Raw genomic sequence first — 19,215 nt, 5'->3', positions numbered from 1 at the left:
ATTCTATGGCAGCTTCTGGCGGTGGTCATTTATTTCAATAGGATGAGCTATTATCCATTGTTTCCTGTTTCTACAGTATTCAGAAATATAGTCTCCATGGATATAGGGTTTATACTTTATTTAATAAATTACACAGCTTGGGTTGGAACCAATCACAGCACTATGTGTTCATAACAAAAGAAACATGAAAGGTTTGCTGAAGTCTGAAAATGTTTCTTACAATTGAGTTTGGATTATTCTGTAACATTCTTATTATTAATTATACTGTATAAAGAAACCAGGTTAATCTGCAAACACAATTTGATACATTGATCTTGCTACTAATCAATGTTGCCTTCTTATTCGGATCACAAAACAGTGCAAGGCTTTTAGGCCTTCGTCTCTTTTTAGTCTTTCCCTCCTTTGCCTTGTCAACTTGCAAAATTTGAAATTTTATATAAAGCTATGAACAACTCATGCATGCAGTTCTTATTGACTTCTGTTTTTCACTAACAGTCATTGACCTTTTAGGTCAATAAATGTAAAGTTGATTTAAGAAGTCAATATGCCTTATTTTAATTTAGATTAAAATTTTGCCTGATTCAGCACTCTTTCTTGTTTTTAAAAAAATAAATAAAAATGCTTATGTCAATTTGTTATTAAAATTTATGTCAAATATAAAATGTTTTCCTACAGGACTGGAAATCCCCAACTGAGCTATTATTTCTTAAGCTTTTCCAGCTCCGTGTTGTGAAAGCGCCTGTATCCTACCATATATCATACCCCTTTCAAGTGCTGTATGAAATGGGCATAAACATTGAATGGTGTGGTTATTTTCATGTAAAAAGGAATTCACATGAACGTTTTGTATGAACATATCAATGTGTTTGGCTTAAGGAATGAATATAAAAAACCTTGTAAAACTACACCTTCCACAATTCCATAGCATTCAGCCATGGAAGTTAAAGTGGTGTCAACCTGAATTAATTCTACAGTGTAGATGCACCCTACGTCCCCCTTAACAAAGGAATCTAAGCTTGGGCTGCTACTACCACGAGTTGTAACAGACTCTCCCATTGCTCTCTCCCTTATGACAAAAAGAAGAATGAAGGAAGCACCAAGTACATTATACTTTTAAAATCAAAGACAGCATTACACAGGACAACATAACACGGGCACTGATCCTGACAGCATGCTGATGTGAGCACAGCAATCACACCAGCAACGGTTCCAGTCCATAGTGTAGATCCTGCAACTTGGTTGTGCACGACTCTGTAGCTGACATACAACAGATGTACCTGATGCAGATTACTTTCACAGTGGCTGCACGGCAATGCACAACCAATCTGCAGATTTTCACCCGCGCACACCCAGTCTTAGCTATGCCTTAGCTGGAAAACAATTTGCAAAAGAGGATTTTAAAGCTAGTCACATAATAGAGCTTTTAAACATGAAGCCTAGCTGAAAAGCCTAGCTCAGTCCAAAGCATGCACAAAGCTGCTGTGTCTAAAACCTTAAAGAATTAGCTTTGGATGATATTGCCAATATGATTACTTTAGAGTATGAAACAGTCTGATGTTTATCTATTTTGACATTGAAATGCTTGCTCAGTTATAAACATTCCAGCTGCATTTAATGAAAATGTTGCTTGTTTGCATCCCCTCCCTTCAAATCTAAATGAACTCCTTTTTATTATACTTTATATATTACATATCTCACAAAAAAGAGTATGGTCATGCTCCAGCATAACTAAAAGAAAAGTTAGGGGCTATGCAAATGAGAGAAAAGGAATGGTAAGTGGAATCAGTGGCACCACTAAGGCATGACTTTGGGGCAAAAACCCAGTTAGCAAAATAGGCAGAGAAGACCCCAAACATAAGCAGCAGGGCAGGTTTACCACCTTTTGAAATACATCTAGTCTTTCACATTTGCGTGTTTGGATTTTGCAGATTTGATTATTCACAGATTTGATTACAATATTCTCTATAGTAGTGGTTCCCAACCTGTGGTCTGTGGACCACCAGTGGTCCCCAAAAATGAAAACATGGTCTACGGCCTCACCAATACTACACAGTTGCCTCAAAACCACATGGCAACAAGAGTGACTGGCCTCACAAAACCCTCTTATAATGCTGAGGAAATGGGGATGTTAGGAGGGAAGAGGCTGACTTCCCAAAAAAGATAACTACTAGATTATTAAATATGGTTTTCTGTGGGCAAGGAGATGGTGACTACTAGATGGCATATGTTCTGTATCAGAAACTGGAGCTGATGTGGTCTATCTAATGCCATTTTTTATGAATCAGCACCTCAAATAACTATACCAAATCAAAAGTTGACCAAAAACTGATTTGTAACTCTTTTGGCACTAATGTTGGAGAGTGGTCCCTGTTCCAAAAAAGGTTGGGAACCACTGCTCTATAGGAATCTCAAGGTTCTCCAGAATTGTCTGCAAAAGTGGACCATAGTCATGCTGGAGGTCATTGAGAAACCAAAAGGTGTCCTCACAGGTAAAAAAAAGTTTTTAAATATGTGGTTTTGCCACTTTCATGGGGATTCTGCATATCTAATCCCAGTGAATGCACAGGAATGACTGTAATATATATCATGCAGGATTCAGGATTTACCTTTGATTAGTAGAATGGCTCCTCTGTCATTTTAGAGTGAAGCAACAATCTTCCCTTCCAACTACACAGCTCACCCTATTAATCAGCATCCTAAACTCTCTGTATATTTTCAGGGCAGTGAAGGAATTTCTCGAAGAAGGCAGGAAAATTTGCTTTTGTAAATCCAGCTGCACACAACTAAATGTGGTCCCAGGCCAGTATCAAAAGAAATACTACAAATGGCAATGGTAAGACTATTAAGCCAACATCTAACTATATTACTGACTGAAAACATTAAGAGGGACTTAGTGATGGTGAGATGCTGCCTTGGAGTGTCATGGATTCTCCTTCTCTGCAGGATTTTAAGCAGTGGCTGGGTGGTCATCTCTAGGGGTACTTTGATTGTGTGTTCCTGCATGGCAGAGTTGGGTTGGAGTGGATGGTCCTTGTGGTCTCTTCCAATTCTGATTCTATGAAAAGTCAAATTCTTCAGGGTCTTTCTTTACTCTTCATAAATATCCAGCTGATTCCACTTCAACTGGTCCCATCCTGTGTATTCCTGGAGAAATTAAGGTGGATTCATGGTGTTATAACTGCATAGTGTGAAAGACCCTCAATACTGCCAGCACCTCTGCAGTTTTTTCCACTAAGATTGCAGGTGTGCTAAAAGAAGGACAGCTTCTTCTCCATTGTGAATGGTCCAGGTGGGACTAATCTTCCTTGGACTTTGTACAAATGGAGAGGTTCTTCTTTATTTCACCATAGAATAAGAGCTCAGCCTTGACTGCAACATTGCTTTATGGCACATGCTTATCACAAGAGGCTTTAGCAACAGCAACTTAGGCCATTCATTTTGGGCAGAGGGAGGTCTTTGCCCAAGGCAAACACAATACCCAAGGCTTGGCAAACTTTGTGCTGGCTTCCTCTTCCTTTTCTGTTTGAGTTGCAAAAGGAACAGCTAGCTATATGTGGTCAGTTGGCTGCTGATACATATTAACTTAAGGGATGTGGCAAATTGTGATTTAGAGACTTCCTTCTGTGCTCTGAACATTTTCTCACCCACTCATGCAGTATCTGTATGGAGTTAAATTATGTTGTTTGCAATAACTTTGATGTTCACATGACATTCAGTTTAGACACTGAGAGTATTTGTTTCTACCAGGCTGACTCATTATGTTATAGACATAAGCTTTTAAAAATGTTTTAGCACCTGAACCACGGTTTGTGATGATCAAAGTATACCAATTTTAAAAAGGTTGATTTGAAATAGCAGCAGAATAAAAGTCTGTTTATATTATTCTGTTTCCTGCTTTGCCTCCTCGCGTGGTCTACCTGTGTGAGCAGTGTAACGTGAGTGCCAGGAATTCATGGATTTCAGCCACAGGAACTTTCATGCTCTTTGAAGCTGCAACATTTCCCCATGAGATCATGGGAGTCGCTGTGGCTGAGATCCGTGTCCTACTCACATGCTACGCTGCTCATATAAATAGATACAAGTAATGTGTAAATTGGCTCAAAGATACTCAGTAAAGCAACTTCTAGAAAACAATCTGCATCTCCTAGGGAGATTCATATAAGGATTTAGGCATAATCCCTTACCACAATTTTAATTAGATCTTTAAGCAGAAGTATTCACTTTTGTCCAGTGTTTAAGATATGAATACACTCCATATCTTAGCATATTTGATAGATTACAATTCAGTCCCACTGTTAATCTGGAACTGAAGATTTGTCAAATACAGTTAGCCCTCCATTTGTGGGTTTGACTACTGAAGATTTGCTAGATCATAGATATGATGAAAATATTATCTCTGGAAATCTCTAGGTCCTCCAGTGGGATTCTATAGTGCGCTTCCACCTGAAGTTGACCATAGAGTTGTCCTGGACCTAACACTCATACAGAGGTGTTCTCTCAGGTAAAAAAAAAAAGAGATTTTTTTTAAATTCTCAGTTTTTCACTTTCATGGGGGTTATGTTCCCCTGACTCCAGCAAATATGGAGGGCTATCTATATACTGAACCCATATAAGCCATTCCGTGTTTCCACCACACTCTTTGTTCCTATTCCTCATGTGATTCATAGTACCATTATTTGCATATATACACACAGTTCTGCCTAGAGAAGAGCTTTCCAAACTGTGTGTTGTGATGTAGTAATGTGCCAGCTGCAATGTGCAGGTGTGTCATGCAAACATAACAAGAAATCTCTGAGTCTATGTGAAATAAGCAATACCAATTTGCATGCATTGTTCTGCAACAAAGTGCTGATTATTATTAACAGCATTATTAATATTAGTATTCATCATATCATCAAGGGTGATCCCTCGTTGTCGAGTATGAATGTTTTCCAGAAGTAGAGTCTTGGCGATGGGTCAGTAAGTATTAGTAATATATTGTTAGTCATAAGTGATACAAGTATTGGAAATGTATATTATTATTAGAAATCATTGGGGCCACATTGGCGTAATGGGTTAAACTCTTGTGCTGCTGACCTGAAGGTTAGGAGTTTGAAACTGTGGGATGAGATGAGCTCCCGCTGTTAGCCCTAGGTCCTGTCAACCGAGCAGTTTGAAAACATGCAAACGTGAATAGATAAATAGGTACCGCTTTGGTGGGAAAGGCATAAGACACTCCAAACAGTCATGCCAGTCACATGACCAGGAGGTGACAATGCAGGCTCCTCAGCTTGGAAATGGAGAACAACACCTCCCTCAGAGACAGAGATAAGCATAGCCTCCGAAGTTGGAAACGAAAGGAGAAGCCTTTGCCTTGGTTTGTGTTTGTGTGTCTCATTGTATTATAACAAGGCATCAAATGTTTGTCGGTATCTGTTTATACTGTAATCCGCTCTGGGTCCCTATGGGGAAAAGAGTGGAATATAAATAAAGTGTAAAAAAAATCATTTATTTAAAAATATAAATGAGATATGCTATGTCCTCATACATTTCATTATTACAATTTATGTATGTGTCCTTATCTCTTGGTTTGGTTTAACCTTTGGTTTGCTAATAAAACTGAATGACTAAGTCCCCAACATCCGGACTTATCATCTGTCCTCTACTAGGCAGAGAGCCTTCTTGACTGTGCCCCCTTATTTATGGAATGCCTTGCCAGTTGAAACCCGAACCATCCGAGAGCTACTTGCTTTTCGGAAAGCCTGTAAAATCTTTCTTTTCCGACAAGCTTTTGATGGGTGAATAACTCGGGACTATGTCGGTTCTTGTTTTTATTATATTTTAAAGTTGGTTGTATTGTTTTAATCTACTGCTGTAAACTGCTCTGAGCCAAATTGGGAGTGGCGGTATACAAGTCAAATAAATAAATAAATAAATAAGTCACTAAATGATGCATATCTAAAATGTGTGTCACCAACATGGAAAACTATGGTCTAGAGGCTAGACTTTGTGTGAAATATCACATCCAAGTCCCAGTCTCCTTAGCCATCCTTGTCTCAGCTTCATGTATCCTCCAGATCTTCCAGAAGAGGCTTCTTAGGATGAAACAATCCCCTCAGCCTCCCTTTTCTCTGGAACCCTTTTCCACTCTGGGCCTTAGCACTCAGGCCCTGCACTGGTTCATCACTAGAACACTACTATCAGGTAGGCTGAAGGAGTCATCTCAAGTGCCAGGTACTGAGGAGCAACAGAGATGCTGAGGGATAAAACTTTCCGAGTCACAAAGCCAACAGGAAGGATAATTAAGAGAAAATGAATAAATTTGGCAAACATTTCTAGGAGTTAACTTTTTGATTTTCTATTGGAATATTCTCAATGCATAAAAATCTCTGTCCACCCCCTTTGATTTGTTATTTTCCCACTATGTAAAAAAGTTCCCTATCAAACTTTTCTATTTGGGGAACACTGACCATGCAATGGAACCAGGGGACTTGTCAACTCAAACTTATCAAAACTGCATTATTGACATTTTCTCTGTAAATGAATAATAAAATGTTAACAAAAAATTGCTGAGGTGGTCAGTCATGTGACAGAACGTTTCTTGTTGCTCCGTCTGCAATCGTGAGAAAGTGATATAGACCAAACAGACACCAACAAGGAAAAATGTAAAATCAAAATGCATGGACATTATATGTAAAGCCCTGGTTGTTTGTATTGTCAAAGGCTTTCATGGCCAGAATCACTCAGTTGTTGTAGGTTTTTTGGCCATGTTCTAGAAGTATTCTCTCCTGACGTTTCACCTGCATCTATGGCAGGCATCCTCAGAGGTTGTGAGGTCAGACCATGAACATGGCCATACAGCCTGAAAAACTTACAACAACCCAGGTGGTTTGTTTTATTCTAATAACAGAATTGTAACCTGCCCTGAGAAAGAGATGAATTCTGCATAGTTTGTATTGCACACATCTATGGTTTTGTGTTGGACAAACAGTGGCATGTAGACGTGTGATCTGTGTTCGGCACAAATTACTTTAAAGATGCATCTACACCAGGCATGGGCAAACTTGGGCTCTCCAGGTGTTTTTGGCTCTCCAGTAGGCTGTTAGGAATTGTGGGAGTTGAAGTCCAAAACAACTGGAGGTCTGAAGTTCACCCATGCCTGATCTACGCTGTAGATTTAATGCAGTTTGAGATCACTTTAACTGCCATCGTTCAAAGCTATGGTATCTTGGGATTTTTAGCTTGGTGAGGCACCAGAACTCTTTGGCAGAGGAAATTAAAGACTATAACACTAATGATTCCACAGCATTGAACCGTGCAATTTAAGGTGGTTTCAAACTGTATTAATTCTATAGTGTAGATGTAACCTAAGCCAGCCAAAGTAAAGGTTTTCCCCTGACATTAAGTCCAGTCATGTCTGACTCTGGGGGTTGGTGCTCATCTCCATTTCTAAGCTGAAGAGCCGGCATTGTATGTAGACGCCTCCAAGGTCATGTGGCCAGCATGACTAAATGGAGTGCTGTTACCAGCCTAGTAAGTGAGAAAAATAACTAGACGACCAAGCCCCAAATGGCTGTGTTATTCAGCTGTGCATTACCTTGTATGCAGTTGAGACATAATGCCCACATTGGAAGGGCAGCATGGAAATATGTCTGAGTAGACAATTAAGCAACCTCAGTCAACCATACAAATCAACTTCATTCTTCACAATTAGTTATAATGACTTCTGTTTCTGGTTCCCTTTACTGCAACTTTTACACCAAGTTATTTATTATCTTTACAAAGGCACTGATTGGTTTTCAATATTTCTCCTGCTCTTTCTCCCATTGCAGCACTGACTGCCAATTCTTTCCGATTACCCTTTTTCACAGAGAATGGGTCTCTTCCCCCTTTGCTTGCTCCCCGAGGGAGAGACCACTTTCCTTCTTGGAATCAATGGTCTTGTGGCAGTTGTTTTAAGCGGTAAACTTCCAGATGGGGTTGGCTATAAAGAGCAGAGCTTAGTTAGCATATTTGCATTAGATTGACAGAATCTTAGCCTTAACTCATCTACCTCTCATAAAAATTCTGACGCTTTTATTCAATTTGATGAATCAAATGGAAATCAGTAGGTCTTTAAGGATGTCCAAAAAAACTGCTATACTAAGTATGTAAGTGGTATTTTCAGTGCTGTCTTAGCGAAGATTTCTAGATTTATGCCACATTATGTGTTATGTATTTTTAAAGAAACCAGAATTTTTCTTAAGATCTTTTTTTTAATGGCCAATAGCACAAACAATAAGCAAAGTTTCAGTCAGAATCCACCACACTATTAAGCACATTTTGCCAAGTGAAACCAATAGCCACAATCACATATGTTCCAGATGATCGTTAGCTTACTATTACAATAAACAGTGAAGCCCCTGATGGTTAAACCGCTCAGTTGCTGAACTTATTGAAAGGTCACAGGTTTGAATCTAGGGAGGGGCGTGAGCTCCTGCTGTTAGCCCCAGCTTCTGCTAGCCTAGCAGTTTGAAAACATGCAAATGTGAGTAGATCAATAGGTACCACTCTGGCAGGAAGATAACAGCACTCCATGCAGTCATGCCGGCCACATGATCTTGGAGGTGTCTGCAGACAATGCTGACTCTTCAGCTTAGAAATGGAGATGAGCACCAACCCACAGAGTTGGACATGGCTGGACTTAATATCAGGGGAAAACCTTTACCTTACAATAAACAGTATGGATTTAATTTTATTAATATTATCATGTATTATTTAATAAAAGTAACTGAAATTATGAATATGGATAGGCTAACCCAGTTATTAACATACCAGCAAGGAAAACCAAAGAAGCAAATGGATTGGCTACCCGTGATAGGCTATTTGAAGCAAAGAAAGATGAGAATAATGAGATAACTAAAGAAAGAATACAAGGAAACAATTGATCCTAGAGACATAAGGATGGAAAGGGGAAGTAGAGATGACAAATTAAGACTATGGGAAAATAACCAAAAAGATCCTCATGAAATAGATAGAAGTCATTTTCTTATGAAATCACTTTCCACTCCCACTCCCCAATATCCTTGTGTGTGTTTTTCCCCCTTATTTTACCCTCTTTCCATTTCCGAACCCCTTCTATCCCTTCTTTTAAATATATTCTAAATGTTTTTGTTGATTAAAAGTATTTTTAAGTATGGATTTAACTGAAAATAACTACAGGTTATCCTCTGTATCCACCAATTCTGCATCTATAGCTTAAAAAATCCAAAAAGTAAACCTTGAATTTGCCATTTTCTATAATATTAGTAATAATAATAATAATAACAATTATTTATTTTTCGCTTTGTCTCCCCAGAAGGAATCAGAGCGGATGACAGTTTACATATATATGGCAAATATTAAATGCCTTTTGACACAGTAACAAAGACGTACAATACATAGACAGAGGTAAAGGCCTTCCCCTTTCCATCTCTGATGTTTGGAGGCGATGCTTAACTCCAGCCACATGGAGGTGCTCTTGTTTCATTTTTTTTCTATGCCAAGGAGCCTGTTGTCCATAGATTTTCTCTGATCATTGTCAGCATGTCTTCATGGGGCACCCTTTTACCTCCCTGCCGAGGTGGTACCTATTCATCTACTCACATTACATGATTTTGAACTGCTAGGTAGGTAGAAGCTAGGACTGTCAGCTGGGAGCTTTATTATTGCATTGCGTATAATGACATAACTTTATTATGCCATTGCAAATAATGGGACTTGAGTATCCACAGATTTGGGGAAACCATCGAGGAAGATCCTGCAACCAAACTTCAGCAGATACTAAGGGCCCGGTGTATACCAAATTTAACTCAAATATAAACATATTTACTTGCATTTCCTCATGTCCATCAATAGCTAACTTTATCATTCCTTTCCTTAGTTGTCTTTATGAGCATTCAGATTGTAAACTCTTTGGAAGATTAGTCTTTTTAGCTTACAAAAACTCTGTTAAATGTAATGTACTCATCAGAAACAGCAGAGATGCTGAAAGAAAACAGAAGTCTGCCATTACCTTCTTCTGAGGTTGAGACAGTGTGTTGACTCAATGCTGTAGAATTATAGGGTTTGTAGTTAAGTGAGCAATTAGCCTTCTTTGGCAATCAAGACTAAAGACTTTGTAAAACTAGAATTCCCAGTATTCTATAACATTGAGCCACGGCTGTGAAAGTGGTTTCAAACTACATTAATTCTACAGAGTAGACCTGGCATGGGCAAACTTTAGCCCTCCAGGCTGTTAGGAATTGTTGGAGTAGAAGTCCAAGACACCTGGAAGGTCAAAATTTGCCTATGCCTGGTGTAGACACACTCAGCGATTCCTTCTCTCCACATCTTTCCTCTTTATGAAGATACATGAGACCTTTCACATCACACAATTATAGTGTTATGATTCCACTTCAACTATCATGACAGCATCCTGTGAAATCCTGGTACCTGTAGTATGATGAGACACTAGACCTCTCTAAATGGGCCTCCCTAAATCGCAAATCCTAGGATTCCCTTGGATTGAATCATGGCAGGTAACATTGCCCCAGAGTGCTACAAAGGGACAGTCTACAATAGCTTATGTATTGTCGAAGGCATTCATGGCTGGAATCACTGGGTTGCTATGAGTTTTCCGGGCTGTTTGACCATGTTCCAGAAGCATGTCCTCCTGACATTTTGCCCACATCTATAGCAGGCATCTTCAGAGGTTGTGAAAAGGTGGACAATTTTAAAATTCACACCTACCTCCAACAGACAAGAGTTCTTTCTCCCACCCTGGACATTCCACAGATATATAAACCTCACTTGCCTAGTTTCCAACAGACCTCGCAACCTCTGAGGATACTTGCCATAGATGTGGGTGAAACGTCAGGAGATAATGCTTCTGGAACATGGCCATACACTCCGGAAAACTCACAGTACTCCAGTAAAATAGCCTAGTCATTGAAAGCTTATGCTACAATAAATTTGTGTAGAGGTGTCACAGAACTTGGTTATTTTTACAAATAAAGACAACACTGTATCATTAATTTATAAATAAGGAGACGACTTTGCACACTGAAAGGTACAAAAGAGCTTTCTACGTTGGAGGCCTTCTTTGGAGGCTTTTAAGCAGAGGCTGGATGGCCATCTGTCAGGGGTGTTTTGAATGCATTTTTCTTGCTTCTTGGCAGGGGGTTGGACTGGGCGGCCCACGAGGTTTCTTCCAATTCGAGGATTCTATGATTGATATAAAGTGAGCCCTCTGTATCCACAGGCATTTTGCCTCCAGGACTGGATACGAAAACCTGTGGATGCTCAAGACCCATGATATACAATGAAATATATTAAAATATATTAAAATGGTTTCCTTTATATAAAATGGTAAAATCAATGCTTGCTTATATATTTATTTATTCTTCTAAAAAATGTTTACAAGCTGTAGATGTTAAATCCACCAATGCAGAATCCAAGGAAACAGAGGGATGACTGTATAGCTAAGTTCTGGGAAATCCATTCTCAGAAAGCCTTTCTAAACAATTTCACAGAATGCCCTATTTTGACCCCTAATTGGTTCCACAAAATATGTGGACAAGATCTTCAGCTGATCACTAAAAACATTTACAGCCAACACTTTAAATGCAGGAAGATGGGGGTAGGGGTGTGTTGTAACATAATAAATAGGGAAGGGTACATGGCAGCTGTTAAAAAACACTTCTACGAATTCTTCTTCTTAGGCAATCCCTCGTTGTCCGAGTAAGATTGGCCTCCAAGTGTGGTGTCCTGGTGGTGGGTCCGTAGGTGGCTGTGGAGCCCTATTCTTGACTTGCATGTTCTCCAGCAGTGAGGCCATCGGTTTCTGGGTGGAAGGCGGTCCCGGTTGGGGTTGGCTTGACGCGCCTTCCTCTTGGCACATTTCTCTCTTTTGCCCTCAATTCATGCCTCTTTGAATTCTACAGCATTGCTGGTCACAGCTGACCTTCAGCTAGAGCGCTCAAGGGCCAGGGCTTCCCAGTTCTCGGTGTCAATGCCACAGTTTTTAAGGTTGGCTTTGAGCCCATCTTTAAATCTCTTTTCCTGTCCTCCAACATTCTGTTTTCCGTTCTTGAGTTCAGAGTAGAGCTACTGCTTTGGAAGATGGTGGCTGGGCATTTGGACAATGTGGCCAGTCCAGTAGAGTTGATGGTGGAGGACCATCACTTCAGTGCTGCTGGTGGTCTTTATTTATTTATTTAGAACTTTTATATACCGGTCTTCTCACCTCCAACAAGGGACTCAGGCCCGTTTACAACAAGGGGGTTCATACACAATAGTTTAAAAACATCACATCAATAATACACTAATATAAACACATTAAAGTACTATCATATAATTATATAAAGCCAAGTCGTTAGCATAAAAATCACTATTCATCCCCATCTGTCTGTGTGGTCAAAAGCCATTGCCTCACTCATCAAATGTCATATTCCAAAGCCAGGTTTTCACCAACTTTCTAAAGGTCAGGAGGGAAGGGGCAGTTCTAATCTCCAATGGGAGAGAGTTCCAGAGCCGAGGGGCTACCACCGAGAAGGCCCTGTCCCCACCAAACGCGATTGCGAAGATGATGGGGCCCCTCCAGAAGATCTTAATAACCTTGATGGTTCATAGGGGAGAATCCGTTCGGACAGGTAAACTGGGCTGGAGTCGTTTAGGCTTCTTCCAGCACACTAACATTTGTCTGCCTGTCTTCTCAAGAGATTTGCAGGATTTTTCGGAGGCAACGCTGATGGAATCGTTCCAGGAGTTGCATGTGACGTCTGTAGATAGTCCACGTTTCGCAGGCATATAGCAGGGTTGGCAGGACAATAGCTTTATAAACAAGCACCTTGGTATCCCTACGGATGTCCTGGTCCTCAAACACTCCGTGCTTCATTCAGAAAAATACTGCATTCGCAGAGCTCAGGCGATGTTGTATTTCAGTATTAATGTTGACTTTTGTGGAGAGGTGGCTGCCAAGGTAACGTCTATGAATATTTGCTCAGGCATAAAGCTCACTGCATTCAATGAGCTCACTCCCAAGTAGTGCTATAGTACTGTTGCCTCAGTTTCATATAGAGTACAGAAACCAGGGGTACATCTAGACTAATGCAGTTCAACATCACTTTAACTGCTATGACTCAATGCTATGGAATCATGGGAGCTGGAGTTTAGTGCGGCACTGGCACTCTTTGGCAGAGAAAGCAAAATACTTTATACAACTATAACTCTCAAGAATCTATAGCATTGAGCCATGGCAGTTAAAATATGGTCAAACTTTTTTTCATGTCAGGAGTGACTTGAAAAATGGCAAGTTGCTTCTGGTGTGAGAGAATTGGCCATCTGAAGGACGTTGCCCAGGGGACACCTGGATATTTTACCATCCCGTGGGAGGCTTCTCTCATGCCCCTGCATAGGAAGACGGGAGCTTACCCCACTCCCTGGATTTGAACCACTGACCTTTTGGTCAGCAGTCCTGCTGGCACAAGGCTTTAACCTAGGACTCAGTGGTCAAACTGCATTCATTCCACAGTGTAAATGCACCCTTAGTTTGCATGAAAAGCATGAAAGAAGGGAAGAGATGGGGTGTATGTCTTAGGACAGTGATTTCCAAACTCTAGGAGTTTTGGACTACAATTTCCAGAATTCCTGTTTGTTAAGTTGTTTGGGCCTTCTGGGAGTTCAAGCCCAAAACATCAAGAAAACCCAACTCTGTGAACCACCAACTTCTAAGCGACCCATCACACAACATTGTTATAGCACTCTTCTTCCACTTAAAATGCCATTGTGCTATTGTTTATTTGTTCAGTCACTTCTGACTCTTCGTAACCTCATGGACCAGCCCACGCAGAGCTTCCTATCGGCCAGCTGTGACCATCCCAGTTCCTTCAAAGTCAAGCCAGTCACTTCAAAGATACCATCCATCCATCTTGCCCTTGGTCTGCCACTCTTCCTTTTTCCTTCCTTTTCCCCCAACATCATTCTCTTCTCTAAGCTTTCCTGTCTTCTCATTCTGTGGCCAAAGTACTTTGTCTTTGCCTCTAATATCCTTCCTTCCAGTGAGCAGTTGAGCTTTAATTCCTGGAGGATGGACTGGTTCGATCTTCTTGTGGTCTACGGCACTCTCAGAAGTTTCTTCCAGCACTATAGTTCAAACGTGTCTATCTTCCTTCGCTCAGCCTTCCTTGTGGTCCAGCTCACACATTCACTGGTTACTACAGGTTGCTTTAACTATGCAGATCTTTGTTGCCAGTGTGATGTCTCTACTCTTCACTATTTTAGCAAGCTTGGTCATTGCTCTCCTCCCAAGAAGTAAACATCTTCTGATTTCCTGGCTGCTGTCTGTGTCTGCAGGAATCTTTAACTGGCATGGCAACACCAAAAATTCTCAAAAGAGAGTGCTTGGGCTTCCCCAAACTACAAATCCCAGTATCTCACATAATTTTTTTTGTCATGTCAGGAGTGACTTGAGAAACTGCAAGTCGCTTCTGGTGTGAGAGAATTGGCCATCTGCAAGGATGTTGCCCAGGGGACACCTGAATATTTTTGATATTTTATCATCCTTGAGGTAGGCTTCTCTCATGTCCCCACATGAGGAGCTGGAGCTGATAGAGGGAGCTTATCTGCACTCTCCCCGGATTCGAACCTGCGACCTGTTGGTCTTCAATCCTACCGGCACAGGGGTTTATCCCACTGTGTCACCAGGAGCTCCATCTCACATAATTAAATAAAGTAACAGGGCCTTGTGTCGCCCTTTGATGCAAATTAATTGCTAAGTGATGGTTTGGGGGAGAATTTTTACATTGCAGAATGAATGCAGTTCAACCCCATCAATGCTATGGAATCATGGGATTTGTAGTTGGGTCAGGCACCAGCACCCTTTGGCAGAGAAGGGCAAAGAACGTGGAAAACTCCAAAGCCCAGGGTTGCATAGCATTGAGCCTTGGGAGATCAAAGTGGGGTCAAACTGCATTCATTGTAATTGTGGATAATGACCCTGCTAGGTAATTTGGCGATGCAGCTTGGCCCCACTGTAACTGTAATCCTGGGATGGACTGTCGATGGACTGTCGATGGACTTCAATTGGACTTCAATTGGACAGCAGTAAGTAAAGTAATCCTGGGAGTTGGGAGTTAGGTATATGGCCAGCAAAGGCTTTGCATAGGACTGAGCCAAGGAAGTGAAAGTGGACTCACCGACGGTGGCGATGTAGGAGGCGGTGGGGCCGCGCTCGGTGTAGCGCTGGAGGATGGAGGTCTTGCCCACGCAGGACTCGCCGGCCATCACGATCTTGGCCCGCAGCGCCTTCGGAGGAGCCTCGCCGGGCCCGCCCGGGACCTGGCCCCGCCGCGCAGGCAGAGAAGGCCGAGGCATCGGGGCCAAAGCGAAAGTGGACCACGGCCTCCTGCCTGCCGCCCTCGGACCGCCTTCCCCGCCGGGTCCCTCCCGCCCAGGAGGAGCCTGGCCTTGCCGCTCGGGCTGCAGCCTCGCCCTGCCCTGCCCTGGACACATTCCTTGCCTCCTGGCCTTAAGGCACCCTTGCGCCTTCCCTGGCTGGGGAACACTCCCTAGTTATCTCAAGGAGGAGGCTGGCATTTATGGTGCCAAACTTCTCCCTTTGTTAAAGACTTTGTCTGCAATATCACTTTGCAACTCTTCTTGCTCCTTTAAGACTAACAAAGAGAATGAGTTTGGAAGCATAAACTTTGGAAGCATAAACTTTGGAAGCATAAACTTTGGCAGATTCCGCGGGGGGGGGGGGGGGGGGCAGGGATGGCAGAGGGAGGCCAAAGACCATCAGAAAACAGTATTTTCTCTTGGCCATGGGGGTTGGTTCTGAAACCCCCTTGCAATCCCCCTAGGGGTCCTGACCCCCCAGGTTGAGAAACGCTGCTCTAGGGCCCCATCTACACTGCTATGTAATCCAGTTTCTTGAATCCATTATATGCCAGTCTATTTATTTATTTATTTACCATATTTATACCCCGCCCTTCTCACATATATAGGCTCACATATTTTACTGTTTACCTCTCCGAACATATTCTCCCCTATGAACCATCAAGATTATTAAGATCGTCTGGAGAGGCCCTGCTCTTGGTCCCACCGGCCTCACAAGCGCATCTGCTGGGGACGAGGGACAGGGCCTTCGCAGTGGTGGCCCCGCGACTCTGGAACTCTCTCCCACTGGAGATCAGAACTGCCCCTTCTATCCTGACATTCAGGAAACAGGTGAAGACGTGGTTATGGAGACAGGCATTCAATGAGTGAGCCAACACCCTGAGATATGGATGGAAGATGATGATCAATGCTTTTAGTAGGACGACTGACTATTGTAGTTATTGAATGTAATTGCTGTTTTAATGTTTTATTGTAATATGAATTATGATGTTTTATTGACTGTATGTGATTTTATGGTTGGAAACCGGTCTGAGTCCCTCAAGAGAGGTGAGAAGGTCGGTATACAAAACTTTTAAATAAATAATAAATAAACAAACATATATAGGAAACGGTGTGTAGACACATCTAATCCAGTTCAAAGCACATAATCCGGATTCAGACACTGGATTATATGGCAGTGGAAATCCAGCCTAACTGGATGAAGTGAGTTTAGTCCCAACTAAGATGCATCTACACTGATTAATGCAGTTTGGCACCACTCAAACTACCATGGCTCCGTGCTGTGGAATCATACAGTGCAGGCATTGGCAAACTTCAGCCGTCTCCAGGCTGTTAGGAATTGTGGGAGTTAAAGTCCAAAACACTTGGAGGGTCAAGGTTTGCCCATGCCTGATGTAGCACTTTTGAGTCTAACTGAGGCCCCTTCTACACTGCAATTGTTGTTCATTCATTCAGTCGTTTCCAACTCTTCCTGACCTCATGAGCCAGCCCACGCCAGAGCTCCCTGTCGGCCGTCACCACCCCCAGCTCCTTCAAGGTTAATCCAGTCACTTCAAGGATGCCATCCATCCATCTTGCCCTTGGTCAGCCCCTCTTCCTTTTTCCTTCCATATTCCCCAGCATAATTGTCTTCTCTAAGCTTTCCTTTCTTCTCATGATGTAGCCAAAGTACTTCATCGTTGCCTCTACTATCCTTCCCTCCAATGGGCAGTTGGGCTTTACTTCCTGAAGTATGGACTGGTTGGATCTTCTCGCAGTCCAAAGCACTCTCAGAACTTCTTGCTCCTTCTTGCTCCAGCACCACAGTTCAAAAGCATCTATCTTCCTTCGCTCAGCGTTCCCTATGGTCCAGCTCTTACATCCGTAGGTGACTATGGGGAATAGCATTGCTTTGCAGATCTTCCTTGCCAGTGCAATACAAAATCCAAATAATCTGCTTTGAACTGGATTATATGGCAGTGTAGACTCATATAATCCAATTCAAAGATGATAATGTGGGTTATCTACTTTGATAATCTGGATTATATGGCAGTGTAGAAGGGACCCCAGTCTAACAGAGAGACTGGGTGGTAGCATAAACTCTGGTAGATCTGCATATGAGGAAGTAGACTTGAGACTCGAGTACAGGAATGCATGTGCTACCAACTTCTCTTTCAGACAGATTGAAAGAAACATGACCCCCTTGGATAGTCATTACTCTCAGGCCCCTTCTACACTGCCATATAATCCAGTTCAAAACAGATGATCTGGATTTTATATGGCAGTGTAGCAGGGGCATCCATCTCAAAGATGCTGCAATATCTTGCATATTTCTGTCAGAGAATTAATGTAGTTTGGCACCACTTTTACTACTGTGGCTAAATGCTGTGAAATCATGGGACTTATAGTTTGGTGAGACACTAGCAGTCTGGCAGAAAATTATTATTATTACTGTTGTCATTACTGTTTTTACTGTTACTATTATTTTTTAATGTATACCTTGCTTTTTTTCTCTGCAAAAGAGACTCAAAGCAGCTTACACTTAAACCAGTGCAATACAATTTAATACTTAAAATGTACAAACATTAAAATAGAATTAAATATTAATGGTATTAAAAATCCTTTTGTATTTTTATTTCATATAAATATATGGAAGTAGTTATATCAATTAGCAAACTGCAATCTTTTAAAAACATTTTTCCTCTTTGTAATTACAAAAAGCAGGAAGTGAATCTTGTGGTTCATGTGTATTGCGAAGTACCAAAAGAAGCAAGCACTCAACATTTTCTTGTGGGACTTCCTGAAGGAGTTCCCCTTTCTCTTCTCTGAAAATTGTAATTTTCAGTTGTTCATGCAATAGCTGAAATCACAGTATCCTGATTTAAAACTGATCCACTGAATCAGTTGAATTTACCTACATGTTAACTAGCTGTTCTTCTCCTGACTCAATAAGACCACTGTTGCTGAGATTAGAGGATAGGATTCCAACCATTATTAGAACTGGTAGGACTACTAAGTAGAATAAGCCTAGAGTAATGGCTTTACACAGATTAACCACATTTGAATAATAATAATGATAATAATAATAACAACTCACAACCTCTGAGGATGCCTGCCATAGATGCAAGCGAAACATCAGGAAAGAATGCTTCTAGAACATGGCCATATAGCCCGAAAAACCTACAACAACCCAATAATATTTTTATTTATATTCTTCCACTATCTCCCCAAAAGAACTTGGCCAGCTTACAAGACACTCTAGGGTGCACATACAACATACAACAGGTAAAAGTGGTAGAAAGGTATAAAACAAGTCACATAAAATTATAACAACAGCCCCTGTTAACATATGTAGCATAAAATCCAAATAATACAATTTTAAAACAACAGTAGATAAAACTAACTGTTCTCAATTCACAGGGTACCAAGTGCCAGATTCATATGGGCCATTCAGCTGACTCAAGTCAAAGGCCTGTCTGTATATCCATGTTTCATCTTGGAATGGAAGAATAAAAAGGTGGGGGATAATCTAACCTCTTTTGGGAGGACGTTCCAGAGGCAGGGGGCACCACAGAGAAGGCCCTCTCTCGTCCCCACCAACCCTGCTTGAGATGGTGGTGGGACTGAGAGAAGGGCCTCCTCTGTCGATCTCTGCACCAGTTCATAGAAAGAGATGCAGTCACTAAGATAGGTTGGACCCGAAATGTCTAGGGTTTTTTGGTAATAACCTGCACCTTGAATTGAGCCTGAAAACTTGTCAGAAGCCATGGAGCTGCTTCAGCAGGAGCGTGGTATGTTTGCTGTAGCTAGCTCCAGTTAGTAATCTGGCAGCCGACCTTTGCACTAGCTGCAATTCCTGAA

At 41.5% G+C, this 19,215-nt stretch overlaps 1 protein-coding gene across 2 annotated transcripts in view; it reads right to left on the bottom strand.

Annotated features, from left to right (window-relative positions):
• The window catches only part of LOC132774797 (ras-related protein Rab-10-like), a 53,132-nt gene extending 37,723 nt beyond the window's left edge, over positions 1-15,409 (bottom strand). For both annotated transcript variants that reach the window (XM_060775232.2, XM_060775233.2), the window contains exon 1: positions 15,174-15,409. In XM_060775232.2, the coding sequence (XP_060631215.2) occupies positions 15,174-15,351 (178 nt within the window). In that variant the 5' untranslated portion in view covers positions 15,352-15,409. The remainder of the gene's footprint in view (positions 1-15,173) is intronic.
• Positions 15,410-19,215: the final 3,806 nt, after the last annotated feature.

The sequence above is a fragment of the Anolis sagrei genome, chromosome 4, assembly GCF_037176765.1.
Source record: "Anolis sagrei isolate rAnoSag1 chromosome 4, rAnoSag1.mat, whole genome shotgun sequence".
Lineage (NCBI taxonomy): Eukaryota > Metazoa > Chordata > Lepidosauria > Squamata > Dactyloidae > Anolis > Anolis sagrei.
This window is presented reverse-complemented; position numbering and strand designations above follow the sequence as displayed.